The 20,873-nt window shown below is 44.4% G+C and overlaps 1 protein-coding gene and 1 long non-coding RNA gene across 2 annotated transcripts in view; one reads left to right on the forward strand and one right to left on the reverse strand.

Annotated features, from left to right (window-relative positions):
* Window positions 1-20,873, reverse strand: part of ADAM19 (ADAM metallopeptidase domain 19) — an 81,051-nt gene that overhangs the window by 8,037 nt on the left and 52,141 nt on the right. Inside the window, exons 8-19 of the mRNA XM_040443273.1 lie at window positions 19,917-19,988; window positions 16,213-16,379; window positions 13,739-13,823; window positions 12,473-12,612; window positions 10,541-10,718; window positions 7,927-8,016; window positions 5,562-5,757; window positions 4,265-4,373; window positions 2,769-2,973; window positions 1,952-2,029; window positions 1,705-1,813; window positions 485-629 (exon numbers count right to left, since the gene is read on the reverse strand). Coding sequence (XP_040299207.1) covers window positions 485-629; window positions 1,705-1,813; window positions 1,952-2,029; window positions 2,769-2,973; window positions 4,265-4,373; window positions 5,562-5,757; window positions 7,927-8,016; window positions 10,541-10,718; window positions 12,473-12,612; window positions 13,739-13,823; window positions 16,213-16,379; window positions 19,917-19,988 — 1,574 coding nt within the window. The remainder of the gene's footprint in view (window positions 1-484; window positions 630-1,704; window positions 1,814-1,951; window positions 2,030-2,768; window positions 2,974-4,264; window positions 4,374-5,561; window positions 5,758-7,926; window positions 8,017-10,540; window positions 10,719-12,472; window positions 12,613-13,738; window positions 13,824-16,212; window positions 16,380-19,916; window positions 19,989-20,873) is intronic.
* On the forward strand, window positions 3,681-16,037 carry LOC121009909 (uncharacterized). Its single transcript, XR_005780911.1, has 3 exons — window positions 3,681-3,790; window positions 8,726-8,728; window positions 16,025-16,037. It is a non-coding gene; the product is annotated as an uncharacterized LOC121009909 (long non-coding RNA).

The following is a 20,873-nucleotide window of genomic DNA, read 5'->3' on the forward strand; positions in this document are numbered from 1 at the left end:
GGGACTCAAAAACTACACATCCCCAGGATCCAAAGGAATGAATCACTGGGATTCATTTTTTGTCTTGAGTCTTTGTCTTGAGTCGATATCCAGCCACCCCCCCCCCTCCCCCCCACCGCCCGGGGCTGACTTAGGTTAGTCCACCTGTATTGCCTCAGTTTCCTGCCCTTTAAAATGGAAATCAAATCAATTACAAAAAAGATGGCAAACAGATTTCATTTTACATTTCAACTTGAATTGGTTAGGGGCAGTCTGATGAAAAGGATTCTGAAGTGACAACCAGTAGAGAATACTTAGAGTAAGATCAATTAGTAATGTTTGCCACATTGGTGAAGCAAGGCAGAAGGGAAGATGGCGGCATGTACTGCTCATTTGCCTTCCCTGATTTAGACCCACTATCACCAGTTGTTTTTACCCGGTTCTGCTTACAGAAAGCTTTATGGTCCATCAATGGACCCAAGTCCTTCATGGCACCCCATCATACCTGAACTGTTGCCTCAACTTGGAAGGGAGGGCTAGAGGCTTGAGCTGTCCCAGTTTGTTGTTCTGTTTACAGTAGTGGTACATCAGCATAAGGAATGCCAGCACAAATATGGCCGTGAACACTCCAGCTATCACAGGACCAGCACCTTCCAGAAAGAGAACCCGAATTAGAAATTTAGAAGCTATTTGGGCTGCAGCAGTGGAATTCAAACACTGTATTCCTGATTCTTCTTCAGATATTTTATTTGCACTTAATTTGTATTATTTATTTTAACTTAAGAAGTATAATAAGCACACACACATTATGTACCCCTAGGAAACTGCTAATATTAGCTTAAACAGCCAGGTCAACTTGCTTTGTGCAGACCTCATAGTGAAGCTTCTTCAGACACTTCTGTTTAATTTAAAAGTTCCTTTTGAGGCAAGGAGTTCAAGTTCTATTATTATTTACCACTAGCTTTTAGCCTGAATCATGGTTTTTCTGGACACAAAGCAACCAACCCCAAATGCTGAGAGGCTGAGACCAACCTAGGACTAAAAGTCTCATGGATAATCCACAATTTCATATTTGGTTTCATCAAAGCTGGCTCAATTGTCACAAATTACAAATTTAAATGTACAATGTGCATTTAAATGTACAATTTAAATGTACAGACACACGACTTTTGTCTGTTTTATAAACTAGAGTTTCTTCTCTAAGAGATTTTGTTCACACAAAAGTACTTTGGTATTAAAAAAAAAAAAAAAAAAAAAAAAAAAAAAGATTGGAAACAAAAGGGCTAGAATCTCTGTGGTTTACACTAAAAACTGTAGTACATTTTTCTGGTTGTCTGTTTCTGCATTTGAAGCTTGTTCAGCCAGGGAATCTGAACCATTATAATGTGCCTCAGGTTCATGATTGTTTTTATGTGGCTGAGAATGACAGGTTGTCACTCCACTATCCAAAACTAGATGAGATCATTCAATAACCTCTGATCTGTCTCAATCTCTCTTTCAACCAAGCAGTGTTGCCCTCCTCAGTAGAAATGATAGAGAAAGAGCAACTGACATGAGTCCCACAGCAGGCTGCCAGCCTCAGCCACTCTCCCACTTGGCCCTTCTTTTGTGTTCCTTCGTCTACAAAATCAGGATAATGGAGCTGACTTCATTCTTTCTCTACAACAGGCCACCCACCCAACCTCACAAAAATGGGCAGAGGCTCTGAGCAGGCCAGGCACTCACTCTCAGGGGGCATGGGCCCACTGTCGATGCTGCCCCCTTGGCCGGGGGTGTTGCAGAAGGGTGGGGCCCAGCCTCGGAAGCAGTGGCAGTTCTGGTTGTTGTTGCAAACCTGAAGCGAGGGAAGGGCACAGGTGTCAGCACCCTGGAGAGGTCCGGCCTCCCCCAGGGCCCGGCCCCCCCCCCCCCCGCCCCGCCCCAGTGGACATCAGTGCAGGGGAACCCCGGAATCCCCCGGGGGCACACGCACCCCATGGCCATTGCACTTCTTCCCACAGCCTTCCGTTTCAAAGAAGGAGGTGTTCCTGCACTGCCCCTCGAAGCAAATCTGTATTGAGGAGGAAACCAAACTGTCAGTGCCATAGAAGGGACACTGGTTAGCAATCAGGAGATGGGGGTTTTACACTTAGGACATATGGGGCTCGAAAATGCAACTCACTTCAGGTTATTTATTACACTGAAAAATTGAAAATGACCTAAAAACCAAGGACAGGATGATAGTTAACTAAATTCTGATATTAATTTTGTGATGAGGGAGAAAATAATAAACATTATATTATTAAGACATTATATTTAATATAACAAATAGATGTTATTACATTCTATATTAATATGTTGGTTATATGTTAATTACTTAAGTGTATATTAGTATGCATTAATTTTAATATTGTCCTTAAAAATAATGATGGTGACAGCAGTCTACTCTGTGCTATACCAAATAAATGCTTCACGTGTTTTTTCTAATTTCCTTCTCAGTTAACTGAGATAGGTGCCTTTATCTTCCCAAGGCTCCTGGACTAGAGTCTAGTCCATTTCTTAAGTCATATAATTCATGATGAGGACAAAAGTGATAACAGCTAGCCCTTCTAAGTGGTTTACAGGGATTATCTCATTTAATCCTTACAACAGTTCTCTGGGGTGGGTCATGCTATTACTGACATGTCTTATAATGGAAGCCATGGAGACACAGAGAGGCTGGGAAGCTGGGATTTGAGCCCAGGCACCTTTCCTCCAGAGCTCACATCTCTCAGTCACTCCCCTCTCCCTTGAGTGAGACTGGGACTCACATGGTTGTAGCCACACTTGGTCCCAGTCATCACCAGGCCCGGGTCCAGCATGTCCCCCTCCTCCTCAGGACCACGGTAGACATGGGTGCCCCGGCATCGGATCTGCCTCCCGTTCAAGATGATGGTGGTGTCGATGGGCACTGCATTGGACTCCAGGGGCCGGGCTTCAGAGCTCTGACACTGGATCTTCCCACACTTGGCATCTCTGAGCCCAAGAGAGAGGGGGAAGGAAGGAGGTAGAATCAGAGGAGGGGAAGAACTGGGGGACAGAAGAGCTTCAATCTTTCATTGCTCAGGAGAGCAGGCGTGGATAGGGGAGGGGCCGAGGAGCAATGAGTGTGCCCTAGGGACCCAGCAGGAGAGATCTCATGTGAACTTAGACTAAGGATAGAAAATTAGATCCTTGTCCCCAAGCAGATCTGTGCCAGAGAGCTGGCCTTGGGAAGTCCTCTTTACTGCAAGGACAACAGCCTTACCTGAGCAACCTGCCCCTTATGCTCCACCCACCCCCCTGCACCCAGGAGCTACAGCCAGAAGCCTGGTGTCATCCCCACTCCCCATTCTCCCTCACTCCTGCATTCAAGTAATTCCCAAGCCCTGTCAATCCTCCCTCATATATATTTACCCCAAATCACACCTCCATCCTTTTGTCACCTGGACAGCAAGAAACTGATCTCCCTGCTTTCAGCCTTGCCTCCACTGGTGTCTAATTTCCAAACTCCTCTCAAGCTAAAGTCCAAATTCCCCTAGTCATGCATTCAAGGCTTTTCATGATCTGGTCCCCCTGCTCAACTGTCCAGGTTTGTTTCTCAGTAGCTCCCTCTCCACTGTACCCCAACATTGTACTTGAACTATAACAAAGTTATCAGCTGCTTTTCCCACCAGTTTTCCTCTACTCATCTATCTACTCTCCCTCGTACCAGCACAAATCCTTATCTTGTTCAACTGGATAATTTCTCTAGATCTCAGCTTAAACACAGTTTCCCCTGGGACACCACCTTGACCTACTAAGACCAGATTGGGTGGCTCTCTCCACATTTCCATTATCATACAGTATCATTTATTAAAAGTTCCATGTACTCAGCATAGTATCTGGCACACAGCAAACCTTCAATGGATGGATGGATAGAGGATTGGGTGGACAGTTGGTGGAAGGAAGGAAGGAAGGAAGGAAGGAAGGAAATGAATGACAGGGTATTCAGATGAGGGTATAATTAGCATTCCACAGAAATGACCCAAGAGAGCTGATTCCCTGCTCAACTCTAAGAAGGACCCAAAAGGAAGTCTGACCAGCTTTCTAGGAAGCACTGCCATTGATACCCTCCCTTTGACTTCCTTAGGCTGAATGGTATATCATCCAAGAACAGGCCTGGAACAGCTGTCTGACTCTGACAATTTACTTAAAGACCCAAGTGGCTGAGGTGGACAGGAGTGAGGACAGAACAGAAACTGCTCTGTCACTCCTCATCTTATGGGGTCAGCCCTATGGTCATCACCTCATGTTGCACTTCTTGTGTTCCCCATTCATGTCCTTCCCGCAGTTTCCAAAGGTGTCCCCTGCCACATTCACCTTCTCAAAGCAGAGATCGGGAGCGGGCCGGGCTCCTGGGTGGGCAAGAAACATTTATCAGCACACTAGCCAACTTTAGGAGAAGTCAGAAGCCCCTTAAAGTACAAAGCTAGCCCTTGGTAAAATCATGAAGTTAAGAACATTTTTTGGGTGGGGAGGGAATGTTGAGCTTTTTCTTCCTGTATCCCCATCAGATTATTCCACCCCCAACTTCTCATCAAGACCTACTCATAGAAAAGGATGTTATATCAATTCTTTATACCTTACTGAGATTGTATACCTGTGGGCGGTTTGTGTGCTAAACCTACTGTCTAATTAAAAAGCCCTGTTCCATTTTAGATTTTAAAATAGGTAATATACGCACAAAATTATAAAGAAATAAAGCATGTCTTGATATTTCTAACTAGCCATTCCAGCTCCTACTTCCCCACAACCTGGAGAAGCCATCACAATTAACAATGTATCTTCTATCTTGTATCTATCTTGTGTATCTTCCAGAGATATCTATCTAATTAAAAACGGCAGCAGTGTTTTTTTCACTTAATCTATTGTACGAAATGGGTTTATTCCATACATACAGAGTTGCCTCTTTCTTTCATTCAGCTGCACAGGGTTCCACTACAGGGATGTACCAGACTTAATTGGTCCCTACTGGAGGATACATAGGTTGCTATTGCTATTACTAACAATGTTGCAGTGAATATCCTTATAAACCTATCTTCACATACATGTGCAAATAGAAGTGTAGGGTATACTCTTAAGTAGCAGAATAGATTGGTCCAGTTGTATGGTACCTATAATTATTATTAAATTAATTTGATTAATTAAATAATTATGTTAATTTTTCAGTCTTTGTCAATCTGATATATGAAAAATCTCATTTCATAGTAGTTATAATCTGCTTAATATGAGTGAGGTTAAATATCTTTTCATAGCTAAGGGTCATTTGCATTTCCTTTTCTGTCTCCATGATCTGTGCATTCTTCTGTTGGGTTATTCTTACGCATTTACCCATGAGAATTTAAAGCATCAAGGAACTAGGAAGAACACTGTCCACTGTCTCTCTCTGAAAGCCTACCCTGAGTCAAGGGAAATAAAAAGGGAATATCTAGAGATGCGATTTTGAAACCAAGGATCTAAGCTATGCTGAGGGCATGAAGGGGGAGGCTGGCTTGGGAGTGGTGAGGCAGGAGGAGGGACATTCTCTGTAGAAGAGTCCTTACCAGGCCCCCACAACTGCTGGCACTGCTCCTGGTAGGTGAGGCACATGCCATTGTAGCAGTAGGCCTGGCCGCCCTCGCAGGGAGTGCCGTCCATCTGGTAGAAGTTGGTGGGGCATTGGGGAGACTTGCCCGTGCAGAATTCTGGGAGATCACACTGCCGTGCCTGTTCACGGCACAGGGTTCCAGGGGCCAGCAGCTGGATCGAGGAAAGAGAGGGGAAAAACAGTCAATTTCCCACAGGACCTCAACCCTATAGCAAAGGATTCGTGAGCATCACTTTTGTGGAACACAATTCCCCATTTCCATTATTCCAGAGACCGTTATTTTGCATGACCTTGTTAGCTCAAATCATCATCATCAAACTTACAATATGAATAACGACTCAGAGTTTTCATGGTGTTTTCACAAATGCTAGCTCATTTTCTCTTCTAAGTTTTAAGAAGTAGATAAGAAAAAAAAAAGAAGTAGATAAGAATCATATATATGCGACAATTTACAGTTTACTAAGTAAACTGCTTTGCTAATAACAGCTACTTTTAAGGAGCTCCCATGTAAGTGCCCAGTACAAATATTCCCTCATTTACTTTTCATGAGAGTCCTAGGTAATATGATATAATTATCCCTATTTTACAGATGATGAAACCTGAGGCAGACGAGGTTAAGCAATGTATCAAAAGTCTCATGGGTAGTAAGTGGCTGAAGAGCCAGGCCCACTAATATATACACACAAATGTGTGTCCACACATGCACATACACGCGCTAAGCTAGTATTCACAACATCTCTGAATTTACAAAGCACTTTAGCAATAATATATCCCCATTATGGAGCCAAGCACTGGGCTAAGTTATACATACTTACCTATGTGATCCTCACAATATCCATGAGGCAGAAGCTGCTATTTGCCTCTTTCTGAAGATAAAATAGCCCGATCAATAGCACACCTTGGACAAATGGTAAAGACTAAGTTTCCAGCTTCCCTTTGAATTTTTCAGCTTCCCTTCCACTGGGTGGTCAGATAATGTGCCTAGACTCAGATGGTTAGTAGGCTGCCACCAAATTGCATTACCAGAGCTTGGACTGAAGGTCTCAGACTCTAAGCCTCATCTTTCTGCACACGCTTCTCTCCAGAGAATCCTTTCTGAGACTCAAACTGAATGGGCACTGTCCATACATACTTATTCTTCAGGCCAACGTCCAAGACTCAAAGGGCCCCGCCCAGCACAACCTCCATGGGGAGACACCAGGTCTACTCTAGAGTCAAACCTAATGGTGAGTTTCCCCAGGCCTGCAAAGAAAGGTTCATCTGAGAATAGTGCCCTCCTACTTCCAGATGACCCCACGCAGGGGAGAGAGAAGGCAGAGAATGGGCCCAGCTGAGCAGCTTGGCAAAAGCATGGAGCCTCAGCTGCAAGGGTGGGCACTGGCCGTGTGTGGAGGAGGAAGACGCAGGACAAATCTCTACCACCAAGGAGCAGGATGGAGATGGAGAGGACCCACCTGGAGCCAGCCTGCCTAGATTCAAATCCCAGCTCCTTAATCAGCAGTGGGACCTGGGGCAGCTACTTAACCTCTCTGGGCTAGGACAGAGTAAATGGGGATAATAACTTTCTCATGGGATTGTTAGAATGAATGCATTCAAATAGAGCACTTGAACAGCATCTAGCACATAATGAGCACTTAGCAAGTGGTAAGTGGAAACATTAAGTCCACAATTCCTAGCCAAAACTTTGGGGCCAGATGGGCTCAGACTCCTCAGATTTCAGAAAGCAGACATAACACATATGTACATACACAGGTATGTATATGTATATACATGCTTTCATTACATATGTATATTATATAACCCCCAGCAGGGCCTGGGGTTATACTTTATAACCAAACACATTAATATTTCTGCGACATTATAAATATTCACTTTAAGTGTGTCTTTTTTCTTAAGTTTATTTATTTTGAGAGAGGCAGAGAGAGAGAGGGAGATAGACAATCCCAAGCAGGCTCCACACTGCCAGTGCAGAGCTTGAGCCAGGGCTCGATCTCACCAACTGAGAGATCATGACCTGAGCTGAAATCAAGGGTCAGACACTTAACCAACCGAATCACCCAGGCACCCCTGGACACTTATTTTTTGAAGAAAAATCTCCCATCTTCCAGGTGGTACAGCCCTCTGAGCTGATTTGAACCCAGTGAGGCATGGCACAGGAAATGGTAAACTTGGACCAAGTGGCATCCCAGCTCCATGTTTCTGAAACTTTGATGCCATCACTTCCCCACCATGGAAGCTGAATTCTGGCCACCAGCTCCCAGCAGAGCACTGGGCTGTCCGGTCAGAATCCCGGGCAGGGGGCAGTGGGGAGGGCCTCCTACCTTACACTGGTGACAGCAGGCACCGTGGGCACACTCCGCGCCTTCTCTCAGGGTGCAATTAGAGGCATTGCAGCAAGGGTTGTTACATTCCTAAGGAGGCAAGGGGGAGTGGCCATGAGCCTCGGGGGCAGCAGGGCAGGGAGACAGGTGTCAGGGTGCGGTGAGGCCTCTCACCCACCTCCCACATTTCCTCACCCCTCCCCCATATGCCCCTGGGGCCCAAGCTCCCCAGAAAGTCTTTACCAATAATTTCACTTTATAAGTTTATCATGAAGGCAACGTATACTGATCACAGAAAATACGCAAATGCATAATCATCAATAACATCACAACTCAGACACAACTACATTTTGAGTGTGAATATTTACCCAGGCCTTTCCCCTTTCACATATATAGATATGTACTTTTATTTTGCAAAATCCTAGTATCCATACTGCTTTTTTTTTTCTTCTTTTTCCATACTGCTTTTTAATGTAATACAATATGTACATTTCTTCCTGAAATCCTATAATCTTCAAAAACATGATTTGTAGCATAAACTTATACTACATAGGAATACTGAGATTTTTCTCATCCCCAATAGAACAGTCAGAGACCCTGTCTTCTATTGCTGCCCTCTGTGTCCCCACACATTCCCAGGGGCTTTAATCTCATTTAAAAAATGGCCATCAAAAGCAAGGGCATGCGGGAACAACTTCCGAACACAGTTTATGTCAGTCCTAGGGCCTGCTTCCTCAGACTTCTCTCACTATCTGCGCCTCTTCCTCAACCCGCACTGGCCCAGACCTTTCTGGGAAAGAAGGTCTCCAGGGGCTCCATGTTCTCCTCTCTTCCTTCTTGCCTTATGGGTCCTGATTTGCTGATGTATAACATGAGACTTAAAAAGATGATGAGACACCCCAATGACTCTAAGTGTCCTTATCCCACTCCTACTATGTCCACAGGCCTATTCTAAACCATTTCTTGACAATGTGCCAGGCTCCATATGCACAGGCCCATCACAGCCTTGTGAGGCAGGATTGCTCCCAATTCATAGACGGGGAAATGCAGCTCAGACAGGTCCTATGGCTGATCAGGGCACACACCCGGCAAGTGCTGAAGCTGAATTCAAGCCATGTCTGCCTGGGGCTTGTCCCATGTTTATGAACCATATCATAACCATAATGGTCCAGGTGTAGCATGTCGGGGACATGCATCCCATGCCTGACTATGATGCTCATCTGCTTGTTTCCCTAGGAGAAGGAATAAGGACACTTTCCTTCCATTAATCTCCTCCCATCCTGGGCCCCAGGCAGACTGTGCTTCTCCCGCTTCAGGGCATGCTTCCTCCTCTAGCTGAAATGTGCCTTCTCTCCTTGTGCTCCTTAATAACTCCTAACTGGGCCTTCAGATATGGAGTCAGAAGTCACACTCCTACCTGAGTAGGGCAGCTCCTCTCATACTGCAAGTGCTCACAGCGCAATGGCAGTGGCCCTCCTAAGCCTTTAGCACGGATTGTACTCATACACTTTCGCAATTATTTGGTCAGTGTGTGTTTCCTCCAATAGACGATGTGTTCCACAAGGACAGGAACCACATCTATTTTTGCTATCCATCCTATCCCTAGCACCCAACATAGGATCCCACACTCAGTAAATATTTGCTGAATAAGCAGCTGCTCTGAACATAAGCCAAGTGGCTGAGCACACTCATGGACTGTTCCTCAACCCCACTAGACCCTCCATGATGATGGAGAGGGGCAACTCCCTCCTTTCTGATGGGTCTGAACTGATCTCTTTGAACTATGGTGGTGAGAGTGGCAGAGCCTTTAACTAATTCTTGATTTATTATGAAAGTTACGTGCTGACGTTAAGAACAAAAATCAAACCACAGAGAAGGCTATAAAATCAAATAGTCTTACACACACCCTCAGTCTCCCCTCCACACTTTACTGTTTTGCATATGTTAACGTACATATTTCATCCTTCAGAAAATAGACATGAAACTATCCAGTTCTGCTTTTTTGCAGAACAACACACATCTGCCAAAAATGATAGAGCTATGCTGCATGCCCCCAACTCATCTGGAAGATCGGAAGGAAGGAAAGAGCCCATACACAAACAGTTCTGTTCCTTCTTCCTCCTAGCAGCCCTTCGCAGACCGAACGGTACTTCCTACATCTCCTTTCAATTACCTCTTCTTCAGGATATGCAGTACATAATGAGCATTTAGCAAGTGCAAGCTTGTTATTTTAAGCAACCTCAAGGCCCAGGTTCAAGTTCATATATCCAGCTATGTGGTCTCCAGAAGAAATTCAGTGCAGCTGGAGGACCAAGGAGGCCATCTGTAACTCTACTGGGGAGATTATGGGTTTTGGTTAGACCACACTCTCACAGGAAGAACTCCACCCTGACTTGGACACCAACAGTGCCAACCTCAAACTGAGAGAGTCTACATAAATGGTCCCTATTGAAAGCTTACTCTCCACATCTTATTTGTGATGGGGTCTTTGATAGCCATGTGTATGTGGGAGATGCCTATGACTGAGAAGTGTTCAGTTGCATTCTCTTTGACTTTAAGATTTAAAACCAATGCACATTCTTCCCTTCCCACTAGCACTACAAAGACACCTTACCTCTTCCTCCCCACAGTCACATTCTTCCCCATCTTCCAGGTACCCATTCCCACACCTCCGGCCTCCATACAGCGTCCTGGTGTCTGGCATATTGGAGAGACACATCCCACCGCCTGACTGTAGATACCTGTCCAGCTCCTTCCTGTTGCATCTATTGAACACTCTTGGAAAGGGGTGCCTGGCAGAGAATAAGGGTGGAGTTAGTTGGGAATCTGGGCATCAAGCAGCCAGAACAGTGTTAATCCTGCTGCCCATAAGGCTGATTCCACCTAGACTCAGACCCCTATAGTCCCCTACATGCATTCTGTTCCCTCAGAACATCACTGATACGTTATCTTACAATTTTTTCTAAGCATTAAGAAATATTAACCACCCCATAATGTTCTTTTTGTTCCCCCTCACTGTGCATGCAGGAGGTATTTGAGAATCAGAAGCAGCGATTTCTGCCCTTTGTAGGAAGGGGTTGAAATAAATAAAGGGTTATGAATATGTCACAATAGGTCTGAGCCTTAGAGCTGAATAAAATACTAGCCAACTCAAATTTTTCCTCAAGCTGATATTAAACGGAGATTTTCTTGGGACAGAAGACCAAACCAAAAAAGGCCAAGATCATGGGTTAGATTTCTTCATTAGGTCAGTGATCTGATGACCTCTATTCTAAGGATGCAGGGCAACACTCCAAACTCAACCAGCCAGTTCACAAATGGATAGTTTTTATCACAAGATCATGAAAGGTTCTGAGTCCTGCTATTGGAAAAAAAGAATCAGAAGTCATATATTCTCTAGTGGCAGGTCAGTACCGCAATGTGAGTCTAAAGGAAGAGTTATCTAATTCTCCAAACCAATTAAAAGTTAAACAGTGGAGGGTCCCCTTCAGTTGTCAGCTGTGTCACAAGGAATTTGTTGCCAACAGTTTTTAAACTACTTTAGTAGTTTTTAAACTACTTTAGTAGTATATTTGCATATAGTTTGAAAATGAATTAGAGTCATAATTAATATAACTCTCAACCATATGACTACAAATATGCTTTTTAGATTGAGAAAGGGATAAACTTAACCATGAGCTCTTAGGGTTTTGAGAATGACCCATGGAGTTGTATCCTGCATGTCAACATCATCCTTTGTATGTCACAGCTAAGAAGTGACGGACAAACACTGGCAATGAAACTCCAAGAAAACTGCATTTCCTCTTGGAGACACTGGAACACCGTTCTCTAAGAAGCACAAGCAGACTCTAATGGTTTGGGGTACAGGGAACACAAACTCCCAACATGATGCCTTCCAAAGAGTGACTCAGGTCTTAGAAGAACCCAGTGCTCTCCACTGTATGAGCCCAGATACTAAATATTAAGAGTTGTGACTAAGAGTTGTGGCTGCTACCAGAATTCTCTCTCAAAGGCTCGGGTTAAAAAAATCTTTCACTGTAAAATACAGGGAGACAGAGCTGGCTTGTTCTTCTTCCTCATGGTACATGCAGTCTGTAAATTCCCTGAGGAGTCATTATGTGGGCATGGATGCTCCCCTTCCTTTCTCTTGTTGTGGAGGCTACCTCAGAACTTTCAGTCACCACTGCCCAAATTCCCTTGGGACAGAGGGACTTAAGTTTTGGGGCTGTTCAAAATGGGTCCTCTTCAAAAATTCATGAAGTGAAAAAGACACATGTGGTCAAGCCAATTTTACAGCTAAAGACCCTAAGACAGAAATGAAGTCTGTCTAGGGTTTCACCGGCACCAAATCACCTGCTATAGACCTAGTGCTCCTTGCACACATTTACTTTCCTGGTTCTCTTCCAAGTTCTTTGTTGTCAACCGCACTTCTCTCCAAGGCCCCCACAAGAGGTATAACAGAGGCTCTTAGGGCCAACTGGGAGGAACACTTGGGTTGTACCATCCTCACACGCTCTCGCTCTCCTCACCTTGCTGCTTGACTCACCCAGTGGCAGCTGCCATGATGCACCCGCCATCAGCTGCGCTGGCCGAGCAGCAATCCGCAGAATCATGGCTCATGCCGAAGTTGTGGCCCATCTCGTGGGCCATGGTGGCAGCCACGCCAATGGCATTCTCAGAGTGGTCCTGCCCAAGGGGAGAGTTCAGGTCAAGAAGACAGCTCTCCTTACTCCCTATTCCTGTCTTTTCTTAGCCGGGCCTCAAAGCTCTCCACTGATGCCACGATCAGCACATACAAGCTTGGTTATGAGAGCCTGTGCTTTTAACTGTCATGCTACATCTGTGTATAAATACGGGATGGATAAAGGGGTGGACAAACAGATGGGTGGACAAACTCCCCACAGGTTAGAAATGAATATTCAAAACAGTCCCACAAAGCCAGAGGGAATTTCAAAAGAAGGCAGTAATTTCCTAACCAGGACTTTGAGACAAGCTCTTGTTTCATAATGATATGCATAAAAACACAAGACCTAGGATAAATAGTATTTATCTCTATTATCTTACTATTCTCCAGCCCCTGGTTTGGAACACATGAGGCATCTAGTGACATCACTAGATGTAACATAATCACTTACAGGGTTTTCTTGAGTTTGAAAATTGGGGATAAAGTATAATAAATGAAAATTCAGGGGCACAAGGGTGGCTCAGTTGGTTAAACATCTGACCCTTGATTTCACCTGAGGTTATGATCTCAGGGTTGTGAGATCAAGCCTCATGCAGGCTCTGCTGACAGTGTGGAGCCTGCTTGGGGTTCTCTCTCTCCCTCTGTTCCTTCCACCACTCACACCCCACTCTCACTCTAATAAAAAATTGACTAAAAAAAATAAGTAAATGAAAATTCATCCTTGGGTACCTCCATCTCTTAGAACTTAATGACTTCACTTTAAACAATTGCCTTACTAGGGGCACCCAGGTGGCTCAGTCAGTTAAGCATCCGACTTTGGCTCAGGTCATGATCTCACAGTTCATGAGTTTGAGTCCCGTGTCAGGCTCTATGCTGACAGCTCAGAGCCTGGAGCCTGTTTCGGATTCTGTTGTGTCTCTCTCTCCCCCTCCCCTGCTCATAGTTTGTCTCTCTCTTTCTCTCAAAAATAAAGAAAACATTTAAAAAAATTTTTTAAGTAACTGCTCTACTTGATCAACTGTTTTTCCTGAAATAATAAACATAAATTTTTTTTCACAAGATGACCTCCTATCCTATGAGGCAGTTTTCTGCCTTCTGCAGCATCAATATATTGGCTGATCAACTCACCATGTTGACTCCTCCAGACTGGTACACGGAGCACATGGCCATGAGGGGGGCCAGCCCAATGGTGGTGCCGTGGAAGGACATACCCCTGGATGAGGGAACAAGAGAAGGCCATTCAGATGGGAGTTGAGAGGGCTGTTCCACTGTGCCCAGGAGCAGGTGGCCATCACGGTTGTTCCTTGGCCCTGCTGACATCTCCAGATCACTCCCAAGGAGAGAGATCCTGGTATTCTAAGCCAACTGGACAACTTCCAGGTCACCACACCTCTCACTTCCTCTCACCTATTCTCTTACTGCTCCAGAGAAGTGGAAAGAGCAAAAGGTCCCCTTTTCCCACAAATATGCCCAGAGCCCCATTCCCTGGAAGGAAATGGGCAGGTCTTGTAAAGCTGCATCCCATTCCTGCTGCAGAGGAAAAGGTCAGAGGGAGGGGTTGAGGGAAGAGTGGCACAGGTTCTGATGCTGAAGTGACTCATGACCACTTCCGCCAGCTGCCAGGTCCTGTGCCATATCCCCGGCTCTGTGGTATGCATATGGGGGTAGGGTGGGGGGATTGGGCAGCAGCTGTGGGGGCTGATGCTTCATTTCCACATCACTTCGAGCCAAGGAAACAGATGTGTCCCATCAGGAGCCTCACAAAGTGCAGCTGGGTGCAAAGATGAGCTGTTTCTGCCTTTGTTTTGCAATTTGTGATCCTAATCTTCCAACAGCCAGCTACATTCCCCCAGTTCAATACATCCCTCTCTCGGCTGTATCCATCCAGGGCAGGGGAGAAGGGATGAATAAAACACTGGTATTCTCATGCATGCTATAAATATGTAATTTATTTAAAGGTCTACAGAGAAATTCATTATGTGGTACTTTCATATTGTCATGTTTGTCTTCTCATCTAGACCATGATATCTTTGAGAGCCAAGATGGCCTTAATTATTTTGGGGTCACCAGAACTTAGCATAGAATCTGACACATAGGGTGTACTTAATAAATGTCTGCTGTATTGAAGCCAAATTCTTCTTCAGAGAAACAATCTGCAAAAGAATACATAAAATAGGGGTGCCTGGGTGTCTCAGTTGGTTGAGCATCCCACTCTTGGTCTTGGCTCAGGTCATGATCCCATGGTTTGTGGGATCGAGCCCCAACTTGGGCTTTGAGCTGCCAGCATGAAGCCTGCTTGGGATTCTCTCTCTCCTTCTCTCTACCCCTCCTGCCACTCTCTCTCTCAAAATAAATACACATTAAGCAAAATTAAAGAGGGGTGCCTCGGTGGCTCAGTCAGTTGAGCATCCCATTTCAGCTCAGGTCATGACCTCACTGTTTGTGAGTTCAAGCCCCACATTGGGCTCTCTGCTGTCAGAGCAAAGCCTGCTTTGAATCCTCTGTCTCCCTCTCTCTCTCCTTTCTGTCTCTCTCTTACAATAAATAAATAAACTTAAAAAAATTAAAAATTAAAAAGATTATAAGAAAAGAATACATAAAATACATGCAAATTGATATGAAGCCCCACAGGTTATTTTATAAACTTAGACATAGCTCTAAGGAAGTCCTACTGGATTCAAGATCTTTCCCAAAGCAGGACATCAGGCTTCCAAAATTCAGGCAAAACCCAAAAACTTCCTAGGTGAATGTATCATTGTGAATAACCAGAGTCCAGATTTTTGGTAGTTATTTCTCCATTTCTTTTAAAGAGTGAACAAATGTTTAAATGATTGTTGATTCAGAGAGATTTTTTAGGGAACAAAAGGAAAATAGTTTTATTATGTATGTGCCTTTTGTTATAATGGTGTCAGAATACCTTTGGATGCCAACACTAAAAATACTGGATAATCACCCCCTGGGGGACATCAGGTATCACCACGACCCCTGTACAGGGTCTATTCTTTCGGGGATTGAAGATATTCCGACACAACTCCCCCACCCCACCCCAATGTCTCGCTCCCACCAATCGCACAGCTCCTGCACTGTCTGACACTTGCATGAGTTCAAGCTGTCAGCCCTGGGCCCCTGGGAACAAAGTGTAGGACGACCTAAGGAAGGCTCCCTCCTGCTACTGCTTTGGGAGATTAGTATGCGTACGGAAACAAAGCACCAAGAAGACCACAGGGAGCCCCTTAGAAAGTCTGTTTGAGAGCAGCCAATGAGAGTCAGTCACCTCCCAAATACACACCCAATCGGTTCTGATGTTCAACTGAATATGTGTAAATCTAATTTTTTTCATCTAGATTGTAAACACTTCTTGGGGTTGTTATGCCTCTCAGGGTTTTAATATTTTGCTGGGTGTGCTGGGGGCAGAGCACAGGTCTGAGAAATAAGTAATTATTTGGACCAGAGACGCAAAATGGCCAGTACTCCCAGTACTCAGCACTGGGGGGAGGGGGAGGGCAGACAGCATACACACACACACACACACACACACACACCCCGAAGGCAGGGGTGGGCAGCCGGGGCTGAGGCAACCTATATGGAAAAGGGCTACTCACGTGATTAACTGTGCATTGTCGTGGTTCTTCTGGGTGAGCAGCTTGCGCCTCCAACTGAGAAATGACCAGAGAGTAGAGTAGGGGTTCTCCGAAACTTCACACATATTCCCATGAGTCCATACTTCCAAGCCCACAAGGGCAATCCGGATGTTCAAGGATCGGTAAAACTGAAAGCACACACAGAAAAGCCACAGCCTCCTCCGTCAGCACCACCTGAGATTTATAAGCCCCTTCCTAGCCTAAGCACTCAGATACCAGATTCCTCTTCTGCACATTCCCCTAAGGACAGGGAGGCAACAGGTGTGGCTATTCACATTTTTTCAGGAAGGATCGGTGAGATTCTGAGCACAATGTGCAACATTCTGGTGGCAGAGCTGGGGTGACTTAGCTTAGAGACAGGACAGGACACAGACTTGCTTTCAAACATGTACAGGGCTTTCACGCACAGATAGGATCAGCGCTGTTTCACTCAATCGTACAGTGGGGCTCATCCAGTAGGTAAAACACGTAAGACCCCTTTCATTTTAAAATAGGAAAAAAGCTTTCAAATGAGGTTAGTCATGAGTAAGCTCAGAGCTAAGCTCTACCATTGTCTGTAAATAAGCACCTATGGTCCAGCTGCCTGGGAGTCATCTCCCCCAATTCCTTACATGGTACTTACCTGTTTTATACGTGTCTAGAAAGTTCTCTCATACCAAATTCCTCTTGTATGCTGAGGTATAATTTAAATTCCATCAAATCCACCCATTTGGGGGTATACAGCTCAATATTTTTAGTTTATTTACCAAGAAGTAAAGTGATCACCATAATCCAATTTGAGAGTATTTTCATCATACCAATAAGGCCCCTCATGTCTATTTATAGTAACTTCCCATTTTCACCCTCAGAACCAAACAATCACAAATCTATTTTCTGTCTCTATAGATCTACCTTTTCTAGACATTTCCTATAAAGAGAATTACAGAATATGTGGTCTTTTGTGTCTGCGGCTTCTTTTCGCTTAGCATGTTTTTGAGATTCATCCATCTCATGGCCTGTATCAGTTTATCATTCTTTTAAATTGCTAAATAGTATTTCGCTGTATGGATATGCCAAATTGTATATGGATTATTGTGTGATGTCTCCCACTCCTTTTGGAAGTGAATGGGTGTAAATGATATACAAGTAGAGAGAGAACGCTTATTCTCAAAAGTTTCCTTTCCCATCACTGGAGGTGTTCAGGCTTTGTCAACAATACCACAAACAGGTTGCCAGCATTGGTCCGCAAAGGTCCAGATAACCTTCAGAGTTCTGACCAACCCAGAGAGCCTAAGAGTCTATAAATGACACCTGACTCTCAGGATCCTTCAGATTAGAGCTACACCTTACCTTTGTGACACAGTGTCTTTCATCTCACGTACGTAAACAGGAAGAGGGTTTTCTTTAAAGCTAAGCACTACTGGAAGGCGTATGTTCAAGGGATTCTTTGGCCTACCCTAGAGATCACTTGAGGCAGTAACTTTGAAAAAAAAACAACGCATGTAAACCCGGATCACATGAACAGAAGATACTATCTTAATCCAAAACCCTCGGGGGCTGCAGCAACTAAAAACAATCCTAACACCAATGTTTATCAAGCACATTCTATGTACCAAACACAGAAGCTTAGAAAAAGTCAGTAACTTGCCCAAAGTCTCGGAGGGAGGACGGTGGAGCCAGGATTAAGGCCCAGGTTATCAGATCAGGTCTCAGAGTCACTCAAGACCCTCACTGGTTAAGTGCTGGCATATTAACACATCCAGAGAATCATCTTGCCCCCCGCTGGAAGTTGTGCTGTAAGATGGGCTCCAGATTCAGTGAAATATCAGTAGATTTCAAAGAAAATTTTGATTTTCCAGTTTTGTGCCAGGTCGATCATTACAGAAAACAAAGGGTTTGGATTCCAATTTGAACTTGCTTCATGAGGGAGCTTTTAAGGACTTAAACTTGGCTTTTTCACAGTTAAGGAAAAAACATTTTGGACTGGGTTCATGATTCAGCAAATTAGTGTGATTCATTCCAGTTTTAGTTCAACAACAGTTCAGTTCAAGTAGCTGGGTCAGCAAGCCTCAGAGAAGTGGATTTGCCTTCCCTCACCCCAGTTGGAGTGACTAAAGTCAGCTGCTGAGGAGAAAACCAAGAGTGCTCAACAGAAGGGACCAGCTAGCAAGGCTAGGGGCTTTGAGTAAGGGCTGGGGCTTGGTGTCCCCTCTTTTCCACTTTTCATCTGCACTCCTGGTTCTACCACCCAGACCAGCTGGAGAGTCCACGAAGGGGAGACCCAGCCAGGCCTCCCACCTGCTGAGTCTCCAGAACAATAGATGTCACGTGAGTAATGGCAGGATCTGCCTCCTTGGTATCCCCCCCAGGAAACAAGCTTTTCTTGTTTTCCCAGATGTTGAGTGTTTGGGATGTAGAATCATTTGAATGTTATTGTTGAGTGAATTAAGAGCTAGAAAGAGGACTGAACTGTGTCCCTGGAGTCCTTCCTTCCAGGAAATGCTGATGTTTGACTTTCACCTGTCACTGACCAGTGTTTTCGGAGCCATCTAGGCCAAAACAAAAACACAGACCCCAGACCCTCTCACCTGATGACTTCAGAACACTAGCAAATTTGCTTGAAAATCCATAAAAAAAAATTTAAGCTATCTTCTTTATCTATTAGTGGCCAAAAAAATAATAATAATAATTTCCCCTGTAGACTTGGGATCCATGAATCCCTAACAGGCCCAGAATTAAGCTTCAGAAGTGCTATGAGTGCCCTGAAACCATACAATAAATGTTTTCAGATTCTCGAGAGACCTGTGACCCCAAACATATTAAAATCTACTTTTAAAAACTATTTACTACTAGCCTATCAAGAGGTTTACCTTTTCCACTGCAGTTTGCAGTTTCACATAAAGTATTTCCAAGTCCCCAACCAGCCTGCTCTAGGAAAATTCAAGAATTTGGGTATTTCCTAAGGACATGTTTAAAAGGGCCTGATCAAGGAAAGTTAACCATTCACAAAGACTTTCTAAGAGACAAATAATTTTAGAATCATTTTACAGATAGAGACTATACAGATTGCCCAAAACAACCCACTCAACTTTTAAGGCCCTGTACTTTTCCCATGCTGACCTACCTCAATTCTCCCCTAAGTCAGAAAATTTCTGGGCTTTATACCTGGAAGGAACCTCAGAGAACCTTAAAGCAGTCTTTTTTTTTTTTTTTTTTTTTGAACCTTAAAGCATTCTTAAACTAGGTTACCCAGCAACCATTGCAGGGGTGAGGGGAAGAAGCAAGAGGACATCACTTCAGATCCTCACCCTTGCTTTGGTTTAGAGCAGTCTGTTTTCGTCTGATTTTTATATTAGACATCGTCCTAAGATTTCATTTAAAAGAAGGATTCCACCAGAAAAACAAAAATAATTGCAGGCCATTGGTTTAAGCCATGCCCTCTACTTTGTAAATTAAAAACATAACAAAACAAAACTGCAAACCAAAGAAGGTAAGTTACCTGGCTAAGGTCACATAGTTGAGGGCTTTGTCATGACCACCCTGAGCCTCTATACCATTGCTATTGCCTCTCAGAAACTGGCTGGGTGACCAATCCACGAGGCAAGCTCAGGGGCCGTGTGATCTCCTACCCTGCAGCACCTTTAAGGTGCTGGCACCTTTCCCACAAAGTACACACCTGGTCTCACCTTATCAACGTAATTGGCGATCTCCATGAGCTTGTGTTTGGTGGCATCCTGGTCTCGGCGATTCTTCTGAAACTAAATGGAATAAGCAGAGCTAGGTGAGACCCCAGGACCCCTTCCTGTGCCCCATTTCTTGTCTTTCAATTAGCTTTTATTTTCTCCAGTCTTCTATGAGCAGTTATTTTTATATGACTTCCTCCTCCCTGCCCCTACATACAGTTTCAGCTCAGGGATGGTAGAACCTGGGTCACATTCATCTTGGTATCCCCAACTATCAGTTCAGTGCCAGGCACACAGTAAGCATGTAATAGTTGTGTAGTGAACTGAATTATCTTCCTCCAGCCCTTGAAATCAAATCTGTTCTTCTGTCCTCCAAATTACCAGGTCTCCTGCAAACTCTCACTGGGGCTTAGAAGTGGGACCAATCTGATCCTTGTTTTGGTCATCACCCCAACATGAAGCCATCATCAGAGGGATCTCATGAGGACTCCCTACATGTGATCAATCAACACTGATCAAATAGCTGCTGAATGTCTTTGATGACAAGGCATTGTGTTTGGGACGAGGTAGGACACAGTGTGTGAGACCCTGGTACTGGTCTAGAGGACCTTAAATTAAAACAGAAAGAGAGCCAGAAATAACAACAATGGCAGATTCTGTATTTAAGGAGTACACAATTAAAATGGGCACATATATACTGCATGAGGCCACATGAACGACACACATGGGTGCTGGCAACCAGGACTATAAGCCCTTGGAAAACAGGCTTCATCTGTCATGCCACTCAGACTGATGGCAGTGCCTTTCTACAAAAATTCTGAGACTGCATGGGGTTCAGTAGGAAAGAGTGCTGTGCTCGATTATAAATGTCTGCCATGGGTACCAGGAGGGAGACATTTCAGTGTATAGCCTCACATTTCTCATTCCTGCCTGAATGGGATTGATCTCTTTCAGCTGCAA

The sequence above is a fragment of the Herpailurus yagouaroundi genome, unplaced genomic scaffold (genome assembly GCF_014898765.1).
Source record: "Herpailurus yagouaroundi ecotype Mexico unplaced genomic scaffold, PumYag 29, whole genome shotgun sequence".
Lineage (NCBI taxonomy): Eukaryota > Metazoa > Chordata > Mammalia > Carnivora > Felidae > Herpailurus > Herpailurus yagouaroundi.